Raw genomic sequence first — 18,983 nt, forward strand, 5'->3', positions numbered from 1 at the left:
TGCATGATTAAGAAGATTGAAAGGCATTAAACCTGTGAGGCAGGAAGAACGGCAGTGAGAATCTAGTTGCAGTTGGATTACATAGGTTTATTTATTTTTTAATATATTTTATTGATGTGCTGTTAGAGTTGTCCCATTTTTTTTCTCCCCTTTATTCTCTTCCACCCTGCAACACCCCTCCCACCAGCATTCCCCCGCACCCATAGTTCATGTCCATGGGTTGTACATATAAGGTCTTTGGCTTCTCCATTTCCTATACTATTCTAACCTCCCCTGTCTATTTTCTACCTACTATTTATGCTTCTTTTTTTAAATATGTTTTATTATGCATTACCGTTGTCCCATTCCCCCCCTTCATTTCCCTCCACCCTGCAAACCCTCTCCCACCCACATTCTCCCCTTTAGTTCATGTCCATGTGGTCATAAGTTCTTTAGCTTCTAAATTGCCCATACTATTCTTGCACTCCCCATCTGTTTTCTGCCTACCATCTATGTTACTCATTCTCTGTACCTTTCCCCCCTCTCTCCCCCTCCCACTCCCTTATTGCTAACCCTCCATGTGATCTCCATTTCTGTGGTTCTCTTCCTGTTCTAGTTGTTTGCTTAGTTTGTTTTTGTTTTTGTTTTAGGTGTGGTTGTTAATAATTGTGAGTTTGCTGTCATTTTACTATACATTTTTTTTTATCTTCTTTTCTTAGGTGAGTCCCTTTAACATTTCATAAAATAAGGGCTTGGTGATGATGAACTCCTTTAACTTGACCTTATCTGAGAAGCACTTTATCTGCCCTTCCATTCTAAATGAAAGCTTTCCTGGATAGAGCAATGTAGGATGTAGGTCCTTGCCTTTCATGACTTGGAATACTTCTTTCCAGCCCCTTCTTGCCTGCAAGTTCTCTTTTGAGAAATTGACTGTCAGTCTTATGTGAACTCCTTTGTAGGTAACTGTCTCCTCTCCTCTTCCTGCTTTTAGATTCTCCCCTTCTCTTTCATCTTGGGTAATGTAATGATGATGTGCCTTCATGTGTTTGTCCTTGGGCTAACTTCTTTGGGACTCTCTGGGCTTCCTGAACTTCCTGGAAGTCTATTTCCTTCACCAGATTGGGAAGTTTTCCTTCATTATTTTTTTCAATAGATTTTCAATTTCTTGCTCTTTCTCTTCTCCTTCTGTCTACCCCTGTGTGATTTGGATGTTGGAATGTTTAAAGATGCCCTAGAGGTTCCTAAGCCTCTCCTCATTGTTTTGAAGTCTTGTTTCTTCATTCTGTTTCAGTTGAATATTCTTCATTCTGCTTCAAATTATGATTTGTATCCCAGTTTCCCCTCCCTTCACTCTTGGTCCCCTGTTCATTTTCCTTTATTTCACTTTTCATAGCCTTGATTTCTTCCTCTATTTTGTGACCATACTTAACCATTTCTGTGAGCATCTTGATTACCAGTGTTTTGAACTCTGAATCTGATAGGTTGTGTATCTCTTCGTCGCCTAGTTCTGTTTTTGGAGGTTTGATCTGTTCTTTTATTTGGCCCATATTTCTTTGTCTTGGTACCCTTATTATGTTGTAAGAGCTGGAGCCTTAGGAGTTTGCCAGGGTAGGGTAACCCTGCATTGTGGCTCTGTATGTGGGTGAGGGGTAAGAGGGAACAGTGCCGCTTGCTGGGCTCTTGGCCAGCTTTCAGTCACTTCTTCCACTACTCACAAGCAAATTGGGCCCTTCTGTTGCTGATTTCTGGGTGTGTGGGTAGGTGGGTTTGTGTGCATTCGAGGACCCCATGGGTCTCTCTCCAAGGACCTCTCCTGTGAGGCTGGGAGTTTCTCCCGCTGCTGCAGCCTTCAATAGGATTTTACAGCCAGAGGTTCTGGGCCTTTGTTTCCCCACACTGCTACCCTGGTTTGAGTGGTCTGTCTCATTCCCCAGGTGTTCCTCCCAGTTTATCTGCACGCAAATGTGGGATAGCCTGGTCTGCCAGCTGCCACACATCCTCTCTACCCAGGCTGCCCATCTCCACCCCTCCTACCAGTCTGCATGAATGTTCCTTCTTTAACTCCTTGGTTGTCGGGCTGCATACAGTTCGATTTTCTGGCAGCTCTGTCTTTTTGTTTTTGTTTTTTAAATTTTTTGTTGTTCTTCTTTTGGTTGTGTGAGGAGGCAAATTGTGTCTCCTGTGTCTCCTGTGCCTCCATCTTTGCCAGAAGTCTCAGATTACATGGGTTTATAATGGTCCAAACCCATGTTCTTCTGGAGTGCTTTGTGGCCTGAACCCAGAGAAAGTAGATACTAGAGTTGCCACACTGAGGAATAGCAAGGTGAAGGAGATGCTAGCTATTAAAGGTTTCAATGAGGAGGCTTCAGTAGAGTCAGACTTAAGTTCCATAGCCAAAAGGGGGCTTCTGAGCCTGTTTTCTTGTCTGTTAGATGGGATAATACTTGTCAAGTGAGTTCATGTGGAAAAGCAGCTAATGCAGTACTCTTTTTTTTTTTTTTTTAGATTTTATTTATTTATTTTTAGAGAGGGAAGGGGGGAGAGAGAGAGAGAGAGAGAGAGAGAGAGAGAGAGAGGAGAGAGAGAGAGAGAGAGAGAGAGAGAGAGATGGAGAGGAGAGAGAGAGAGAGAGGGAGAGAGAGAGGGAGAGAGAGAAAGAAAGAAACAGAGAGAAACATCAATGTGCGGTTGCTGGGGGTTATGGCCTGCAACCCAGGAATGTACCCTGGCTGGGAATCGAACCTGGGACACTTTGGTTCCCAGCCCGCGCTCAATCCACTGAGCTACGCCAGCCAGGGTTGCAGTACTCTTTATAATTATTACTTATCAGCGTGTGACTTTAAATGTGAATTGCAAAGGCTGTCTCAGTAGGGTAATTTCAAAGCATCAGCACTTAAAAAATTTCTCTTACATGCCAGGCACCATTCTGTATACTCTGGGTAAGTCACTGTGCAGCACTTGAGGGGCCTTAGACCATAGGATAACCAAATGTATAAACAAACAAATAATAGAAGTGTGTGCAGGGTTAGAGGTGGCAGAAAGGGGGGAGGGTAGAGGCTGGTTCAGGAGAAGCAGTGTCATCATAGTGAGTGTTTATGGTTCCTCACTCTGCACATTCTCATTCATCTCAGCTAATTTTCGTGGCATCTCTTTGTTCCAGTAAATCTTTCATTAGGAATGACTATAAAGTGTTTTGAATTCTCCATTCCCTAGGTTCTAGTAAATTCCTGTCAGGTGTATCTATTCAAGAGACGTTTATTAGGGGTAGAATTTTTATTTAACTTCTACCATTTATTTCCCACCATATAGCTTCTGTCCTCAAGTACATGGAAGCCCAGATGGGAGGCAGTGGGGTGCAATGGATGCAAGCGCTGGATTTCCACAGTTCTCCTCCCTGCTTTGCCTGAAGGATGTTCCTCTGCCTCCACATTATGTGTCTGCTAAGATTGGGGAGGAGCAAGTGAATGAAATGACATGAAGTAGATTTTGAGTGTGATGGTCTGAGGTCCCTTTGAGTCTAGTACCACTTACCTATACCCATTTCTCTTGGTAAAAGCAGTTTGGCTTCCTGCTCTGAAGCAGAACAGTCGATGAAGCCACAGTTGTTTTGTTCCTAGTGCTTTGTGGCTTGCCTTCCTGCTTTCCCACCGTAGCTAGTTAGGTCCCTTGAGCTCCAGGGGTGTGTATCTTGCTGTCAGGGCAGTTTTGGCTTTCACCATTCCGGGCTGTGGTTGTCTCCACTGCTTGCCTTCCATCTCTGCCCCCTGAACCCTGGATGTCTTCTCTGTGTTTTGTCATAAGAATCCCTCAAGAAACGTTGTAATGCTTTCAAGACCAGCAGTGTTTTCATCTCCTAAAGATAAGTAATCAGGAAATCCGCTCTAGGTTTGTATATGTGTTCAAAAGGAATTCAGGAAAAAGTAATCTTTGAGTGTAGAAGTGCCCATTGAAGAAAATTCACCCTGAGGATAGTGAGACTTCCTTTAGTGGCTGTTGTGCTCCTGATGAGGAACCTTCTCATTCAGAGAATCAAGTATCTACTGTGCTGGGAACTAGTCGTGATCTCATCACCTTCCCAAATCATTGACCCAACCCATCTAGTTCCCGCCCTGGTCTCCCCATGAGCCCAGCTCCCCATCCCGTGTTACACATGAGACCACGTGCTACAGGGATACCAATCACAGGTAGGCACCTCTTCTACATTGCTTACCTTAAGAGAGCCACAGGGAGATGTCAAGAGGTAAATTCTAAGAGGGGGATTAGAACACCTGAACTGACACACTTGTGCTCCTGCATTAAGTGCTCCCACAGCTTTTCACTGAGCAGGGGCTCATGAGCCTGTTTTCTGAAATTGTGTCTCCTGCAGGCAGACTTCCTTGACAGTGACTTGGTAAGAATTGGGGAATCCTGTGGAGGATTCTAGCAGATCCTCCAGTGCCACAAGTGGAGGGGGTGGTCAGTTCCTTTAACATGGAATCCTTTGGAGTTTCTGGGCCTGGGTAATCAGGTGCACACCTGTCATAGGCCTGAAGGTCTGGATGCAAGTCATGGCATTCTCTTGAGGTTTTAGAGCAGGGGTGTCAAAGTCATTTTCACAAGGGGCTACATCAGCTTCCCTGTTGCCTTCAAAGGGCTGAAGGTAATTTTAGCACTGTATAATGTAACTACTCCTTAACTAGGGGCAAGGAACTCGGTGCTGCCACCAGGTAGAAACAAGGTGCAGGGCCAGATAAAGCAAGGTAGAGGAGGGCTGGATTTGGCCTGTGGGCCTTGTGTTTGCCACCTGTGTTCTAGAGGAATACTGTAAGACAGATGTCTTGGCTAGACTCTTCTCCCGGTGCTGAACACTTACGCTTCCTAGTCTTTCACTGGAAAAGGTCTCATGGCAATTTGTTGCCAGAGTATCAAATAAAGAGTTTAAGCTCAAACTAAGGCTGTTAGAATCTGGAGTCTAGCACGTATGAACTGACACGTGAGTTTTTCGATGAAGCTACTAGTTGGTCATTCTAAAAACTGAGATGGTCTGACAAATATTTACTAAGATGTGACTTTTTACCATTTCAGAGCCAAAGGTACCTAGCCAGAGTGAGGAAGGAGTTTGAATTTGGTGCATCCACCATTCCCCTTAAATGCAGCATGTCTCAGCTAAGCCAGTCACTCATTCCCTTGACTCTTGCCATTCCGCTTTCTTTCAGTGGAGTCACCATTTTTAAGTGTCCAGCATGAAACTTTGTGGCCATCGTTGCCTCTTCTTCCTCGTAAAAGTTCATGATTAGCAAGAACCCTCGAGGCCTTCTCCCTCCCCCTAACTTAACAGCCAGTGTGGCAATTCCTTTGGTAGCACCCCTGGCAAGGACTTTTCCTTTATCCTCGGTGTTCATTCTGGCTCCAGATTCTCTTCTTCTTTCACAGTCACCCTTGAAATTGTTATGAGCTTTAGTTTCTTGTGCTACTCCACACATTCCTGTGTCCCTTGAAATCAATTCTATAAGATCGTTCTGCGCTCGCTTTCTAGCCCTGTCAACTTCCTCCTGCATAAAACAAGTTGGCTTTTAAAACCTTTTGACATCAGTCTCTAGGTTCCAGGCAGCCTCTGGAACTCAGTTCAAGGTTCTTCCCCACCTTATCTGGAGTGTGCACTCTCTCTCGTCATTGTAACTACAGTCCTGCCTGTCTTTCAAGGCACAGTTTAGATTGAGAATTGGATACCTGCATACAGTTCCTTGTTTGAAATGCATACTTCGCACTTGTGTTCAGGAGGATGCAATTCAGTTTGTGTATTCTCTGGTACTTGGACATACATATTTTTGTTTGCAGCTGAACTGTCAGGCTGTGGGAACACTATCTTTTTTCATATTCTTTTTATTTACTGTATCTCCTGTCGCTCTCCACCCCGCCACTGACTTGATATATTATTGCTCTGTAAACATTTCTTGATTATATTTGGAGGTACTTAATTAACGCTTTCTCTTTTTTTCTCCCCAACTTTTTATATTAAAAAAAAATTCAAACAGTTACTAGACTAGCTCTGGCTGGTGTAGCTCAGAAGGTAGGGTATCACCCCACAAGCTGAAAGGTTGTCAGTTCGATTCCTGGTCAGGACACATCCCTGGGTTGTGGGCCAAGCCCCCAGTTAGGCCAGGCTTCCAGTTAGGGGTGTGTGTGCGAGAGGCAACTGAATGATGTTCTCTCTCACATCAGTGTTTCTTTCCTTCTCTTTCTCCTTCCCTTACCCTCTGTCTAAAAATAAATAAAATCTTTTAAAAATAAAGATGCTAGACTAGTATAGTGAACAGCCACACACCCTTGATATAGATTCACCAGCTAACATGTTGCCACATTGACTTTATAGAAATAAAGTAAATGCACACACACATCTGAACTGTTTGAGATTTTATCGCACTCGTTGTGCTTCTTCACCCCGGAACATTTCCGTGTGCACCCTATAGGGTATTACAGTGTCCAGTCATACTGCATGATTACTCTCAGGAAATTTAAAATTAATACAAAAGTATAATTTATAGGTACTCTGTGCAAAACTTTCTAATTGTCTTTCAGTTATGTCTTTCATAACTGTCTTCTTAATCAAGCATGGCATGGCATTTAGTTGTCTCTTGACATCATATCAATCATATCATACCCCTTTCCTTTTCCACAACTTGTGTTGCCTTTTGTGATGCTGATATTTGTGGAGATTGTAGGGGAGTTGATATAAAGAGTGCCCTTTAGTTTTGATTTACTGCTTGTTTCCTTTTCACATGATTCGTGTTAAACACTTTTTCCAGGGTTTTGGCGGGGCTCTGTCTCTTACAGCATCACCATGTAGAGTCCACATTGTCGGTTTGTCCTGCCACTGAGGCTCAGTTAGATCACTTGGTAAGATATCCTTCAGATTTCTTTGTAAAGATACTTTTCCTTTGTAATTAATAAGTAATCTTGTCAGGAACTCCTTTATCTCTTGAGTTTGTAGCTTGTTTCAGTGGAGCTGTTGCCCCGAGTCTCTTCACAGTCATTCACTCCTTGAATACATTTGTGTAGCCTCTCCCACAGGCACTATGCCAACACTGAGGGTCCCGTGGAGAAGAAGGGAACACAGCACTGGAACAGGATGGACATGGTCACTGCCCCCATATTGCTCACAGTCTGGCTAAGTAGAGAGTCGAGAAAGAAAACCATCTACAAACTGTACTAAATACAGTGTAGAGAATAAGCAGCGTGCTGAGAGCGCAGGGTACTTGCGCTGATGCATGAGAGTAAGGAACTAGCCCTGTGTTTGAGGGCGTGAAGGGAGAAGAGAGTGCCAGGAGAGGGACATTCTTCCCTGGAGGCCAAAAAGAACTTGGAGTATTTAGGCATCAGAAAGCAGCCAAGATGCCTGGAGCATGGTGGGGGTTGGGTCCAAGGTAAAGGGATGAAGTCTACAGGGGCCAGATGATGGGAGGCCTGGTGGACCCTAATAAAGAGTACTAGGAGTATTAGGCTTGTAATGGATCCTCTTTTCAGAGATAACGACACCAAATTGCATTTGGTAGGATCTTTACTGTAAATGTGCGGGGGCTATGGATCTGAGGGTCTGAATTTACCAGTGGTTTTATACTCAGAAAAGACCCAGTGTGACATTGTCAACCAAATGTGTGACCACCATGGAATGGAATCAGAATTCATAGTCCTGTGTAAATCCCAGGCCCATTAATGAGCCATGCTCCTCATTGGTAAGACATGGGGCACACACAGCCTTTCCAACTAAAAGGCCACATCACTGTGAGGAGTGGGTGTAGATGGGAGATGACACTTTGTTGTGTGAGCCTTGTTACTCAACAGAAAGGCTGGGAACTTTGAAGGACAGGGAGAGATGTCCATTCAGAGCCTAGCGGGGAAGGCTTGGCCGTGATGCTGGACGGTGTGTGAGGGCGGGAGTGCAATGGAGGGTGTACTGTTCGTGAGGGAGGGAAGGGCCTGGAGGTATTGGGGGAGCAGTGCAGAAGGGACAGGCATGCCAAAGGGGCCGTGTGGTTCCAAGGCCCTTGCCTCATGCTGTGGAATGAGTTGTGCCACCTGGAAGGGTCTTCTGTCTTGGTCTGTACTGAGTGTGCATAAATGTTTTCCTCGATATCCTAAGGATGATCAGATCCTAAGATGTTCTCTGCTGCTCACAAACTGACTATGATTACATCTGCCTTTCTTGTTTCACCAACAGCTGTAAGATACATATTGAGACAAGCCCTTCCCATTGATGTTGCTGCCTTGGGTCCTGAACAATACAGAGCCACCTTCCAACCCAAACACAATAGGCTTGGCTTTTGTTCAGGCTTTGGCAATGTCATTGTTTGCAGTTTACACGATATGTTCTTGGTTCCCTTCCTTTGGAGTTTATTTTATTTCCTCTGCCCGTTTCTGATAAGCCAGTCTGCCTGGTTGGACTTTGTGTGTGAGTGTTGAAAGAAACATTTTGTGGTGCTTGCACATTCCTCACAGAGAAGTGGTGGAGTAAAGTGGAGTCCTCAGCCTTGCAACAGCACACGGAACCCAGGACCCTGCCTTTATCTTTCCCTAAGCTACAGACAGGCCAGTTCCTCAGCAGTGACCCCCCACCCCACACACAGCCACACGATTTCCAGCTGCCATGTGTAGGGAGTGAGGGGTGAGCCTCTTCTCTCTGTACTGTGAGTTTTGTACCTTTAAGAGCTGAGGAGGAAGGCAGCAGAAAGTGCTCGACCTACACCCAGAGAGTAAGCCTGACGGTAGAGTAGCAGGCTACGACTCACAGCCCTGACCCGTTTCTAATCCAACAGAAGGAGAACAAGCAGGTGGGGAGGTGCACAGACCTGAGGAAACGGGAGAGACGCTCTCCCTTGCGTGACTGTGCAGGTAAAGAGGGTATTTGATGTGGGCAGGTGTGTGACTTGTCTGACAGGTTTAGGATTGTAAGTAGTTTAGGGCTCCCAAGAATTCCTTCGGCTGTTTTATACTGCTATCAGTGGTTCCTGATTAGTTCTGATAATGTGTGCGTGACTGGAACAGGTCATAAAATGACTGTTTTGATCAGCTGTTGACATGCAAGGTCAGGCTGCAGCCTCCAGCGTTGGCACTTGGGTACATCGGTAACTGATGTTTCTGAAAGGGTGAGAGGAGATAACGCCCCCTTGTGGCACTCTTTGTTGTCTTTTAATTCATAATTATTCATAATATGAATGCCTTTTCAAATTTTGCTCATGGATCTGTAAAAATCTAGATCTGTAATATTTTTAAGCCCAAGCCCCTTGGAGACTGCAGCTCTTTTCAGTTTTTGCTTCTACACAAATCATACTTTGCAGCTAATTAAGCTGAAGAAACCTGGGAATAAAGTTTGAATTAGGAAAATAATCTGTGTAGGCAGGACTGGATGCCTCATAGACCCTCAAGAAATTTCTTCTGATATGGTCAGTGAGAAAGACAAGTTTTTCTGTACACGGCTCTGGGACCAGTAGGATGAAGATGAACTTCTGCTTCAGAGTTTGATCAGAGCGGAAATAACATCAGGTTTACATCACTTACATGTTTGAATATGTGATGAGAGATCACATCTGCTGACAAATATAGGTAAGACAAGTTGAAGCGGTGGGGGACCGAGAGGTACAGGTTAGTTCCCTACTCTGAGGAGCTGACAGTCCAGTGTAGGGTATGGCACAGGCTCTAAAAAGATGTCTGATGTAGCCACACAGAACTGGCTACACACAGTCCACAGTGACTTGCTGATGGGGATCCATGTCAGTCAGTGAGCCTCTAGGGTGGAGGGGCCACTCCCAGTGGCTTTAGTGTCTGTCTGGTGGCATTGGTTGTCAGGGCAAGAGCTGCTTTTGCAGATTTTTGGCTTTGCTGGTCCTTTCCTGTCCTGGTTTTCTGGGCCCTGAAGTGGCACATTGTGTCGATACTGGTGCGGATACGTGACACCGTGTGTCTCACCTACACACTTGGGCCTCTGCTATAGACTTGGGCCTTTTAAAAACAAGTGCTTCCAGTGACTGCTTTCCTCCAACCTTCATAGAGTTCTCCTTATTTGTGGTGAATTAAATGATATGACTCTTTTGAGTAGCTTAAGACGAGCCATAGGTTCCTTTCCATGTACTCGTTCCCTGTGGTATATTGTGTTGCATTCACTCCAAATGGTCAGAGAATGCCAAATTCTTGGAGAAAACAAGTTGCTAATTGAAATTTCTTAAGCAAAGAGAATGGATAAGTAGAAGGGAGGAGGACGAAGTGGGGAGCAGATGGGATGAACAAGTCATCCCACCCCGAAAGTGAATAGTGGGACCAGCGGGTTGGGAGGGTGAGGTTCGGGGGCGGGGGGGGGGGGGGCGGTTCTACTTGTAAGGAAACCCCACTGCCAGGGCGGCATTTCTCCCTCTTGGGACGAGCATGTTCACTTCTGGTGGGGTCTGTGGGTTGCTGTTATTGAATACAAGCTCTCTGCTGACCTTTTCTTGGTGGTACCAAATATGTCTTGGTAGATTTGGCCTCCATGGTTAAAACTTCACAAACCCCACTCTGTGATAACCTGAACAAGATATTAATTAGTTCACCGTCACTGCCTGAGCCTCTGCGGCTGCATAGCATGCCTCAGTCCCAGGTGAGGCAGATGGTCAGGGGAGGGCCATTCTCAAAGTCGTGGCTCTCACAGAGTCCTGAATTGAGCACACCCATTTGTGGACCTGGTTTCCTGTAATCACTGCCCTTTATCTCCATTCCTTTTGAACTGCAGACTCTGGCCTGGTTGTCCCAAGTGTCTCCTATGAACTACATAAAAAGCTGCTGTCTGTGGCTGAAAAGCATGGGCTGACTCTAGAGCGGAGACTGGAGATGACAGGTGTGTGTGCCAGTCAGATGGCACTGACTCTGCTCGGAGGACCCAACAGGTAATGCCTTTGGATCAGCAGTGGCCGAGTGTGGGTTGGTGCTGCTCTGCCTGGCCCCATCACGGTGCCTCACCCAGGAGGAATTCATTAGACAGTTGCTGCTTGTCTGATGGATACAACTTTATGAAGTCACTTTCCTGGATGCTGGAGGTTTTTGTTTGTTTCTCTAGCCAATCTCCGGGAAGTCCTCATTTTTCTCCCAGTAAGCCACCCTTTGACCTTTTCTTTCCTGGTAACAGTGCTGACTGTTAGAGGCCTGCCTTCTAAGCACCTTCAGAGACCCAGCCTTTGGTACCTGTCATTCCAGGGGCTGGATGCAAATCAGTCCTGAGTTCCAGAGCCACCCTGACAATTGGGTGGGAGAGCTGGAGCCTGGTACCTTCCCACCTGCCCTCTTGGTTCCTGTAGCAGGAGCAGGGCTTCATTTCATTTGTGGACATTTACTGATACTGAGTACCGGCCTTGTGCTAGGACTAGGGATAAGGGAAGAATAAAACACAGCTCCTGCCCTGCAGTAGCCTGATGAGGCCTTCAAAAAGTACCATGCTGTGGTAGAGGAAACAGAAGGTCCTCTTCAAGCCACGTTCTGTCTGCTCCCAGGCCAGTCACCCTTCCTAGAGCAGGGCATCCAGGCTGAGTTGTCCTGCAGAGCAAGGAGCAATTAACAGGCAGCAGGAGTGGGGAGAGTAGCCTAGGTCTGGGGAGTAGCGCATGCCAAGAGCATAGAGAATTGAGAGACCGCGGCAGCGGTGGGGCTGTGAGTCATTCTGTGGCTGGAAAGCAGAGCATCGTGCGGCTGAGCAGCAGGGAGCTGTGGAAGGAATTTCAGTGGGGCTGTGACATGATTTTACAAAGATGAGTTTGGTTGAGTAGATGGTGTGGAGGCAAGACTGCAGGCACACTCTAACAGAAAACTTAGCAACCAGGGAAATAGGATCAAAGAAGTGGAGATCAGTGAGGGTTTTTTTTTAAAGATAAAATTAACAGAGCAAGGTCATTGAATGGATGTGGGAGGTGGTGGAAAGTGAAGTGCCTATGGTCACTGACCTTCCAGCTTTCCCACGTGGATACCTGGTCAGATGGTGACAACATAAACTGTGATAGGGAACGTGGGAAGAAGAGCAGGTTTGGAGGAAATGGTGGGATCTTGTTTTGACTATGTTAAGTTTGAGAGGCCTGTGAGATAGCCAAATAGACCATTAGTAGTCTGCATCTGAAGTTTAGGTCTGAGCAGAAGACAGAGACCTGCAAGTCGTCAGCTTGTAGGTGCGATAGAATAGATGAGGTCCTGTAAAGAGAAGGTGTGCAGGGAGGAAGGGCCTAGGATGGAATTCTGGGGAACATCAGCATTGAAAGCATGGTGAGGCGATCAGCCTTCCAGAATGGCTGAGAAAGAAAGCCAGAGAAGTAAGAAAACCAAGAGTATCGTGCTTCCGAACCAGAGGAATAGTGTTTGAAGAATAAAGGCATGGTCAGCAGTGGTACTGCTGAGAGATCAAGCAAGGTGGAGCTGACAGGTGTCTGCTGGATTTGTCTGTAAAAGGAGGACAGTGGCCCAGCCTTGTGGAGAGTGTTGTCTAAAGTGATCCAGCTGGATGTGAGGTTCCCCTTCGTGCTCCTCCATTCCCCTTGCCCTGTGGATTGTAGGTGTGTTTACTCCTCCTTGCCCTTGATTTAGGCTTGCTTCTCAACCGTGCCTCTCCTATGACAGAGGAGAGCTAATGGAGAGCAACTCCCCCCCCAACCCCCCCACCCCCACACAAAGAAAGGAATAGCGCCAGCACCTGGGGACAGAACACCAGGCCCTTGGTCCTGGTGACTACTACACCTCCCGCTGAAGTGACCGTGGGGGCAGCTCCTGGAGTGAGTTCTTCCTGGGAGTATTTGAGGCCATTAAGTAGCTTCCCAGAAACAGTAGTTTTGGGGCAGGATTTGAATGTCCCCACAAAGTCATATTCCTCTCAAGCCAGCTTCTTGGGGTTGGCTGTCCTGTGCCTGTTTGAACTCTCAGAAAGGCCCTCTCCCTACCGTTTGCAGCAGCTACTGGCTTTCCTTTGAAAAAGATTACCACGTTAGTAGTCATTTTCATGTATGTCAAGGATCATGCAGTTCCTCACTGCTTTCATAACAGTGTTGAATTTGATACTCGTAGCTTCTCCTCAAAGGTACATAGTAGACCGCTGTTTTAAGACAGGCCAGCTAAGGCTCAGAGAGCTAGAGCTGGAAGACTTGCCCATGTGATCCTGCACGTACGAGGTGGACCAGGTCTCCAGCCCAGATAGTTCTGTTTCAGGGCCCGTGCTCTGCCCACCGTTGTTGCATGTGTGGGTGCTGTGGTCTGCTTTGATACCTCTGTGAGAGTTTAGGAAACAGACACGGGTGAGTCAAATGCCAGAACTTGGCAGTGTCTGTCTGAAGGGAGTACTCGTCATATTTCCTTAAGATGCAGACATAGTAGGGGAAGTGAATGGTACTACCCTAAATTTATTTGGGGGGCGGGGTTTCCCATTTGGCTTGACAGCAGCTGTCATATTCCTCTCTTTGGGGGACCAATAAGTGACTGTCACTGCACCATCCCAAGCAGGGTCCTAAGTCTATTGCTTGCTGTACATTTCCTCTACCTTCCAGCCCTGGGGCAGACTTCACTGCCTGTGAATCAGGCACAGCTCCAAGGTGTAACCCTCCAACCTTACTTGTGGCTTCTCTGAGACCAGAGAGGTCTCAGCTTTGAATGGCAGGAAACTGAAAGTGGGTTTGTCTAAGGCAACTGCCAGCCTAGTGGGCCAGCAGGCCCAGCCAGCTGCCTCTTCTGTGACCAGCACTGTAACAGTGCCAACACCCAGGGGCACTTTTTGTGTCGGGTCCACATAGCATCCTGTGCAGTAGGTCCTATCAGCATCTCTAGCACTGCCCTTATTAAAGCTTACCGGCAGCTCGGTAAAGAGAACTTGAACTGGCGACTGATTGAGAGCGTTCAGAGCTATCCTGTTTAGTACTTGCTGTGAGTTTCTTAGGAGCCGAGCCAGAGTAAACCTAGAAAAGGTGAGCCTTGAGCTGGATCTCAAAGAAAAGGTGGGCTCCTGAGCAGGGGCACAGTTGAGCAGAAGCAAAAAAGAGCTTTAACAGTACAGGCGAGAATGAGACCAGACAGTACTACTGCAGGGGAGCAGGCGTGTTGGGGAGGGAAGCAAAGAGGGTGGCGAGGTGGGAAAGCCTGTCTGTTACCCAAAGTTTGGTTCTGATAGGTTCGCACCGTGAGGGCAGTAAACGTTCTTGGTCAGAAGCAGTGTGTCTGTGGAACAAGGTCCGGATAAATTACCTAGTGAGGAGATCCAGCAGGTGAAGTGTGGGACACCCTATAGACCTGTCCTACAGTGGGTGTTGGCCCCCTCTGGAACCTGGGGCTGTCGGGAACTCTGAGAGCAACAGGTGCAAGACACTCACTTGGTTTAGGGTGCGAGGGATTGCCAGGGCTGCGACTGAGACTGCTTCTTTACTTTTGTTCTAGGTTGAATCCCAAAATGTTCACCAGAGGCCCACCGTGGCTTTGCTCTGTGGGCCCCATGTGAAGGGGGCTCAGGGTATAGCTGTGGAGCATCTAGCCAACCATGACGTCCAGGTCATCCTCTTCCTGCCAAACTTTGTCAAGATGCTCGAGTCCATCACAACGAGCTGTCTCTCTTCAGCAAGACCCAAGGCCAACAAGTGTCCAGTCTCAAAGGTGAGCACTTGCACAGGGCTGGCCTGAGGCCGCCTCCCTCGTCAGTAGTTCGATGGTCTGATGGTGCCGCCCAGTGGTGAGAGGTGGAAAAACATTGTGAGTATAAAGTGTGTTCTGCTTGCACAAATGGGAAATAACTTTGGTTGTTGACTTGCCTACTTCCTATCCCTTTCACCCCCACTGTCCCATTACTCCGAGGAGGAGCTAGGGACCCATTTATTCACTTCACAGATATTATGGATGGAATGGGCACTGTTCCTGACCACTGGGGATAGAGCAACAGATTCCCCGCCCCCCCAATCCATATCCATGCATCCATGAGTCTTAACGTTTCAGGTTTGGACAGATGAAGAAACTAATAAGTAACATTTCCATTAGGTCAGATGGTTAGTGTATGGAAACAGATAAAGCAGGGAAGAGAGAAGAGAGTGTCGGAGGAATACAGACTTATACGTTGCCAGGGCCAGGCTGTAAAGGGCCTGTGGGCCATTTGAAGGGCTTGGACTCTGACTTAGGGCAAGGTAGAAAGTCCTGGAGGAGTAAGTAGATAAAGGTGTGATCCAGCTCAGGTTCCAAATGGTCATTCTGGCTGCTGCTTGAGAGTAGACTGTAGGCTTCCAAAGAGATGTGAAGAGGCTGCCATGAGCCTGCCATGAGCCCTGGCCAGTTAGAGCATTGTCCCATATACCAGGGTTGCAGGTTTGATTCAGAGCACATACAAGAATCAGCAAGTGGATGCACAAATCAGTGTGTCCGGTGTGTGTGTCTCTCACTAAATAAATAAATATTTATTATTAAGAAGTGTATTTTAAAAGACGATGAACTGGAGATAATGGTGGCTGAGACAGTGGACATGGTGAAAGGTGGTTAGTTTCTGAATCAGTTTTAAGTATAGAGTGTACAGATTGGATGAAGGTGGTGAGAGAAAGAAGTTAAGGGGGACTCGAGGGTCTTTGGCTTGAGTGACTGGGAGGATGGGGTTGCCATCACTGAGATGGGAAGACTTGGGAGAAGAGCAGAAGCTCAGTTAGACGTGGTGCTAGATACAGCAGTGGAACTGTTGATTGATATATTGATGAGTCTGGAGTTAAGCGAAGGGATGTGATGTTTAGAGTTGTTATGAACCTGGACAAGATATCTCCTAGGAAGAGAGAGGTAGGTAGAGAAGTTGTTAGACTGTTTGTTTAGAAGTCAGGGAGGCAGAGAGCAGCTAAGGATACAGGGAAGGAGTGGTCAGTGAAGGAGAAGGAAAACCAGGAGAGGCAAGTACCTGAAAGGCAAGTGAAGAGAGGAGGGTATGATGAGCGGTGTGAGCACGGTAGTCTAGGTTAAGTTCAGATGATGGATTAGAATTGACCGCTGGATTTAGCAGTGTGGAAGAGCAGTTTCAAGTGGAGTAGTGGGGGTGAAGTATGATTGGAGTGTGTTTAAGTGAGAACAGGGGAGAAGTGGAGAGAACATATATGGCCCAGAGAAAGGGTTTTGCCAGGGGTCAGATGGTGAGTTGGGGCCAGAGCCTGGGCCAGATCCTGAGCCAGAACTTCAGTTTCCGTCCGATCTCTTAGGCCGGGTACCTGTGGGCACATAGACCCTGGGGCCCTGTGCTAAGTAAGGAAGCCGTGGATCTGTCATTGAGAAATAGCATTACTTCAGGCGGAGAGCTGGGAAGGAGGCCTGTTCTGGATTCCCCTTTGGAAATCTGTAACCTGATGCCCATCTCAAGCAGTTCTTTCTCTGGCTGCCCTGAAGGCTTTCTGTTGCAGCTGTGCCAGGAGGCGGGCAAACCTGAGGATGCCAACCCTGGGCTTCGGTCTGATTTTTTATATTCTCAGTTTTATTTTAGCCTGGACAAGAGTTACATGCTCTTACACTGTCCCAGTGGCCTGGTTAGAGCAGAGAAACCTTTTAAAATGCCTGGGAGAAGTGATAGGTTCCCTCTGCATTCTTAAGGTTGAGCCCAACCTAGGAGGAAGGACCCATTTCAGTGAGGGGGCCACCTGGGTTCTATTCCCAACCTGGGTCCTCTGCTTAGAGGGATTTTCAAATGACATTCCTTTGCATCTGCAGATCTGCCCACTAGCCCTGTGGACCTGGTGATCAACTGTCTGGATTGTCCCGAGAATGCCTTCCTGCGGGATCAGCCCTGGTACAAGGCAGCCGTGGCTTGGGCCAACCAGAACCGGGCACCAGTACTCAGCATAGATCCTCCTGTGCATGAAGTTGAACAGGGCATCGATGCCAAGTGGTCACTGGCTCTGGGCCTGCCTCTGCCGCTGGGAGAGCATGCGGGCCGCATCTACTTGTGCGACATTGGCATTCCCCAGCAGGTATTCCACGAGGTGGGGATCAACTACCACTCACCCTTTGGCTGCAAGTTTGTCATCCCACTACACTCTGCCTAGAGGGGCTCTGGACAGGCTGGACCCTGTAGTCCCCTGCTGCTCCCGACAGTGAACTTGACAACGAACGCCTTAAGGATGTGAAGCTTCATGGACCTTGTTAAATTTTTCTCTTTTGGGTTTATTTTGTGAGAGAACAAATCATATTTAAAGCTGACCTGTCACCTGCCCTTGGCCAGGAAAGGCTTTCCCATTGGGTGTGCGAGACAGGTGGCAGGCTGAGTGCTCAGTGGCTCCAGGCATCTCTACACTCGACCCCCTGCGTGGGGTTTTGTTTACAGACGTAGGCAGCTCACAAACTGTGTCAGGTTTACAGCCACTGGGCCAGGCCGAGCACCTCGCGGAGTGGGGCAGGGCCTGTTTGGGGGCCTGTACTTGCTACTTCAGTGCTGGTGGCTTTGTGTCCTCTCCTCTGATCACACACAACTGGCTGTGCTGCAGCTGTCCACTAGAGGGCAGACTCGTGCCCCCCGCCCCACACAAGTTGATTTGGAAGCTTTGACCCTTTCTCTTGAGCTGATCCAAGTTTAATGCTGGGATTTTTTTTTTCCAAGGGTCCTTCCTTCTTTCTATAGCACTCTTCAGAGGCAGGGAAGGGGGTGGCATCAGGATGGTTTTACTGTACTGGGGTTTTACATTTTATTTGTCTTCAGCCCAGTAGTAGTATGAGGTTATGTTACTGTAGAACCACAGTGCCCATCTTACCAGCATTGCCCCCAACCCCACACGCTCTCTAGTTGGGGGCAGAGCCTTTTCTTAGTCTGGGACCAGACCCCTCAGGCTGCAGCTTTAATGTTCAGTATTAGGGAGGCTGGGGTGCCTGGTGCTGAGCCACAAGAAGCTCCCTGGTGCTTCTGTCCTAGGCCACCACTCCCCCCACTTTCTTGCCTGCACATACATACCCACACTATTTTGTTCCCTCTGCCCTTCTGGAATGGTGGTCCTCTGTAGCTGCACATCCCTCCCCCTTGTTTGAATCCTTTTTGGTTGTCCACTCTACATGAGTAGGCTTGGGGCCAGCACCCTATCTCAGAGATGCCAAAATGAGGTAATTTCTGGATGAGCTAGCTGGTGGGGCTCAGCCATAGGAACACACTGCTGCTCAGCTCTAAGGCACTAAGCCCCTGGACCTTGTCAGCCTAAGCCCTGGGAGCTGGTAGAACAGGAGCCATGCCCTGGCGTTCCTGACAGCTGCCCTTCTGCTCTGTGCCTGCGCACTCTGATTAAAGGGGTGAGTGGGAAGGCTCACCACGGGTTGTGGCCCAGGGCTACATATCACTTTCCCTATAGGAGCACGGCCAGGACAGAGAGGGCTGGTCCCTCTTTCTCTCCTATCCTGCAGTTGTCTCCAGCAGTGGGAGGAAACCAGAGACAGTCATCCCTGTGCTGTGTCCTCCCTGAGCCTCTGCTCACTCTCAGGGCCCAGTAGCTCCCAGGATGGGGCCCTCTCTCTAGGGGCAGGGCCGTAGTCTGAGGAGTGGTGCTGGATTCCAGGCTTTTTAGTGAGCAACCAGTCAACAGGTTCTTGGCTGCCTGTTAACGTGCATAGGTTCCTTGAGTGGATACAGTGAAAAACAAGCTAGAACCCTGGCCCAAAAGACTACTCATTCCAATAATTTGTGGTGGCACTGGAGGTGGGGGGTGATGGCCTGAGGAACCACTGGGTACTGCACATTTTTTTTTTCTTCCCTGGTGGCACTGGAGCCTCCTCATGACCTTAGCCTGGGCCTTCCCCAGGGGTTACTATAGATAAGCATGATTCCTCTGTCCTTGGCTCTTTTCAGAGGCATCCTGCCTGCCATGCTCAGTCTCTGAGGGGCCCAGTCATGGGTCAGGAGGATCACTCATGCAGCTCTTGGGGAACTAAAAACAGCACTAAATAAAGCTAAATGACAGCGTCTCGTCTCTGGTGTGTTCTGCTCTGTAGGCTACAGGGAGGTACCACCACCTCAAACCTAGGAGCCAATCTTGTCCTAGGCTGAAAACGGTTGG

At 47.8% G+C, this 18,983-nt stretch overlaps 1 protein-coding gene across 1 annotated transcript in view; it reads left to right on the plus strand.

Annotated features, from left to right (window-relative positions):
- The window catches only part of EDC3 (enhancer of mRNA decapping 3), a 73,166-nt gene extending 54,279 nt beyond the window's left edge, over positions 1–18,887 (plus strand). The window contains 5 exon segments of the mRNA XM_028507773.2: positions 10,718–10,871; positions 14,380–14,387; positions 14,390–14,533; positions 14,536–14,592; positions 16,660–18,887. Of these exon segments, the coding sequence (XP_028363574.1) occupies positions 10,718–10,871; positions 14,380–14,387; positions 14,390–14,533; positions 14,536–14,592; positions 16,660–16,994 (698 nt within the window). The 3' untranslated portion in view covers positions 16,995–18,887.
- Positions 18,888–18,983: the final 96 nt, after the last annotated feature.

The sequence above is a fragment of the Phyllostomus discolor genome, chromosome 1 (assembly GCF_004126475.2).
Source record: "Phyllostomus discolor isolate MPI-MPIP mPhyDis1 chromosome 1, mPhyDis1.pri.v3, whole genome shotgun sequence".
In the NCBI taxonomy this organism is placed as follows: domain Eukaryota; kingdom Metazoa; phylum Chordata; class Mammalia; order Chiroptera; family Phyllostomidae; genus Phyllostomus; species Phyllostomus discolor.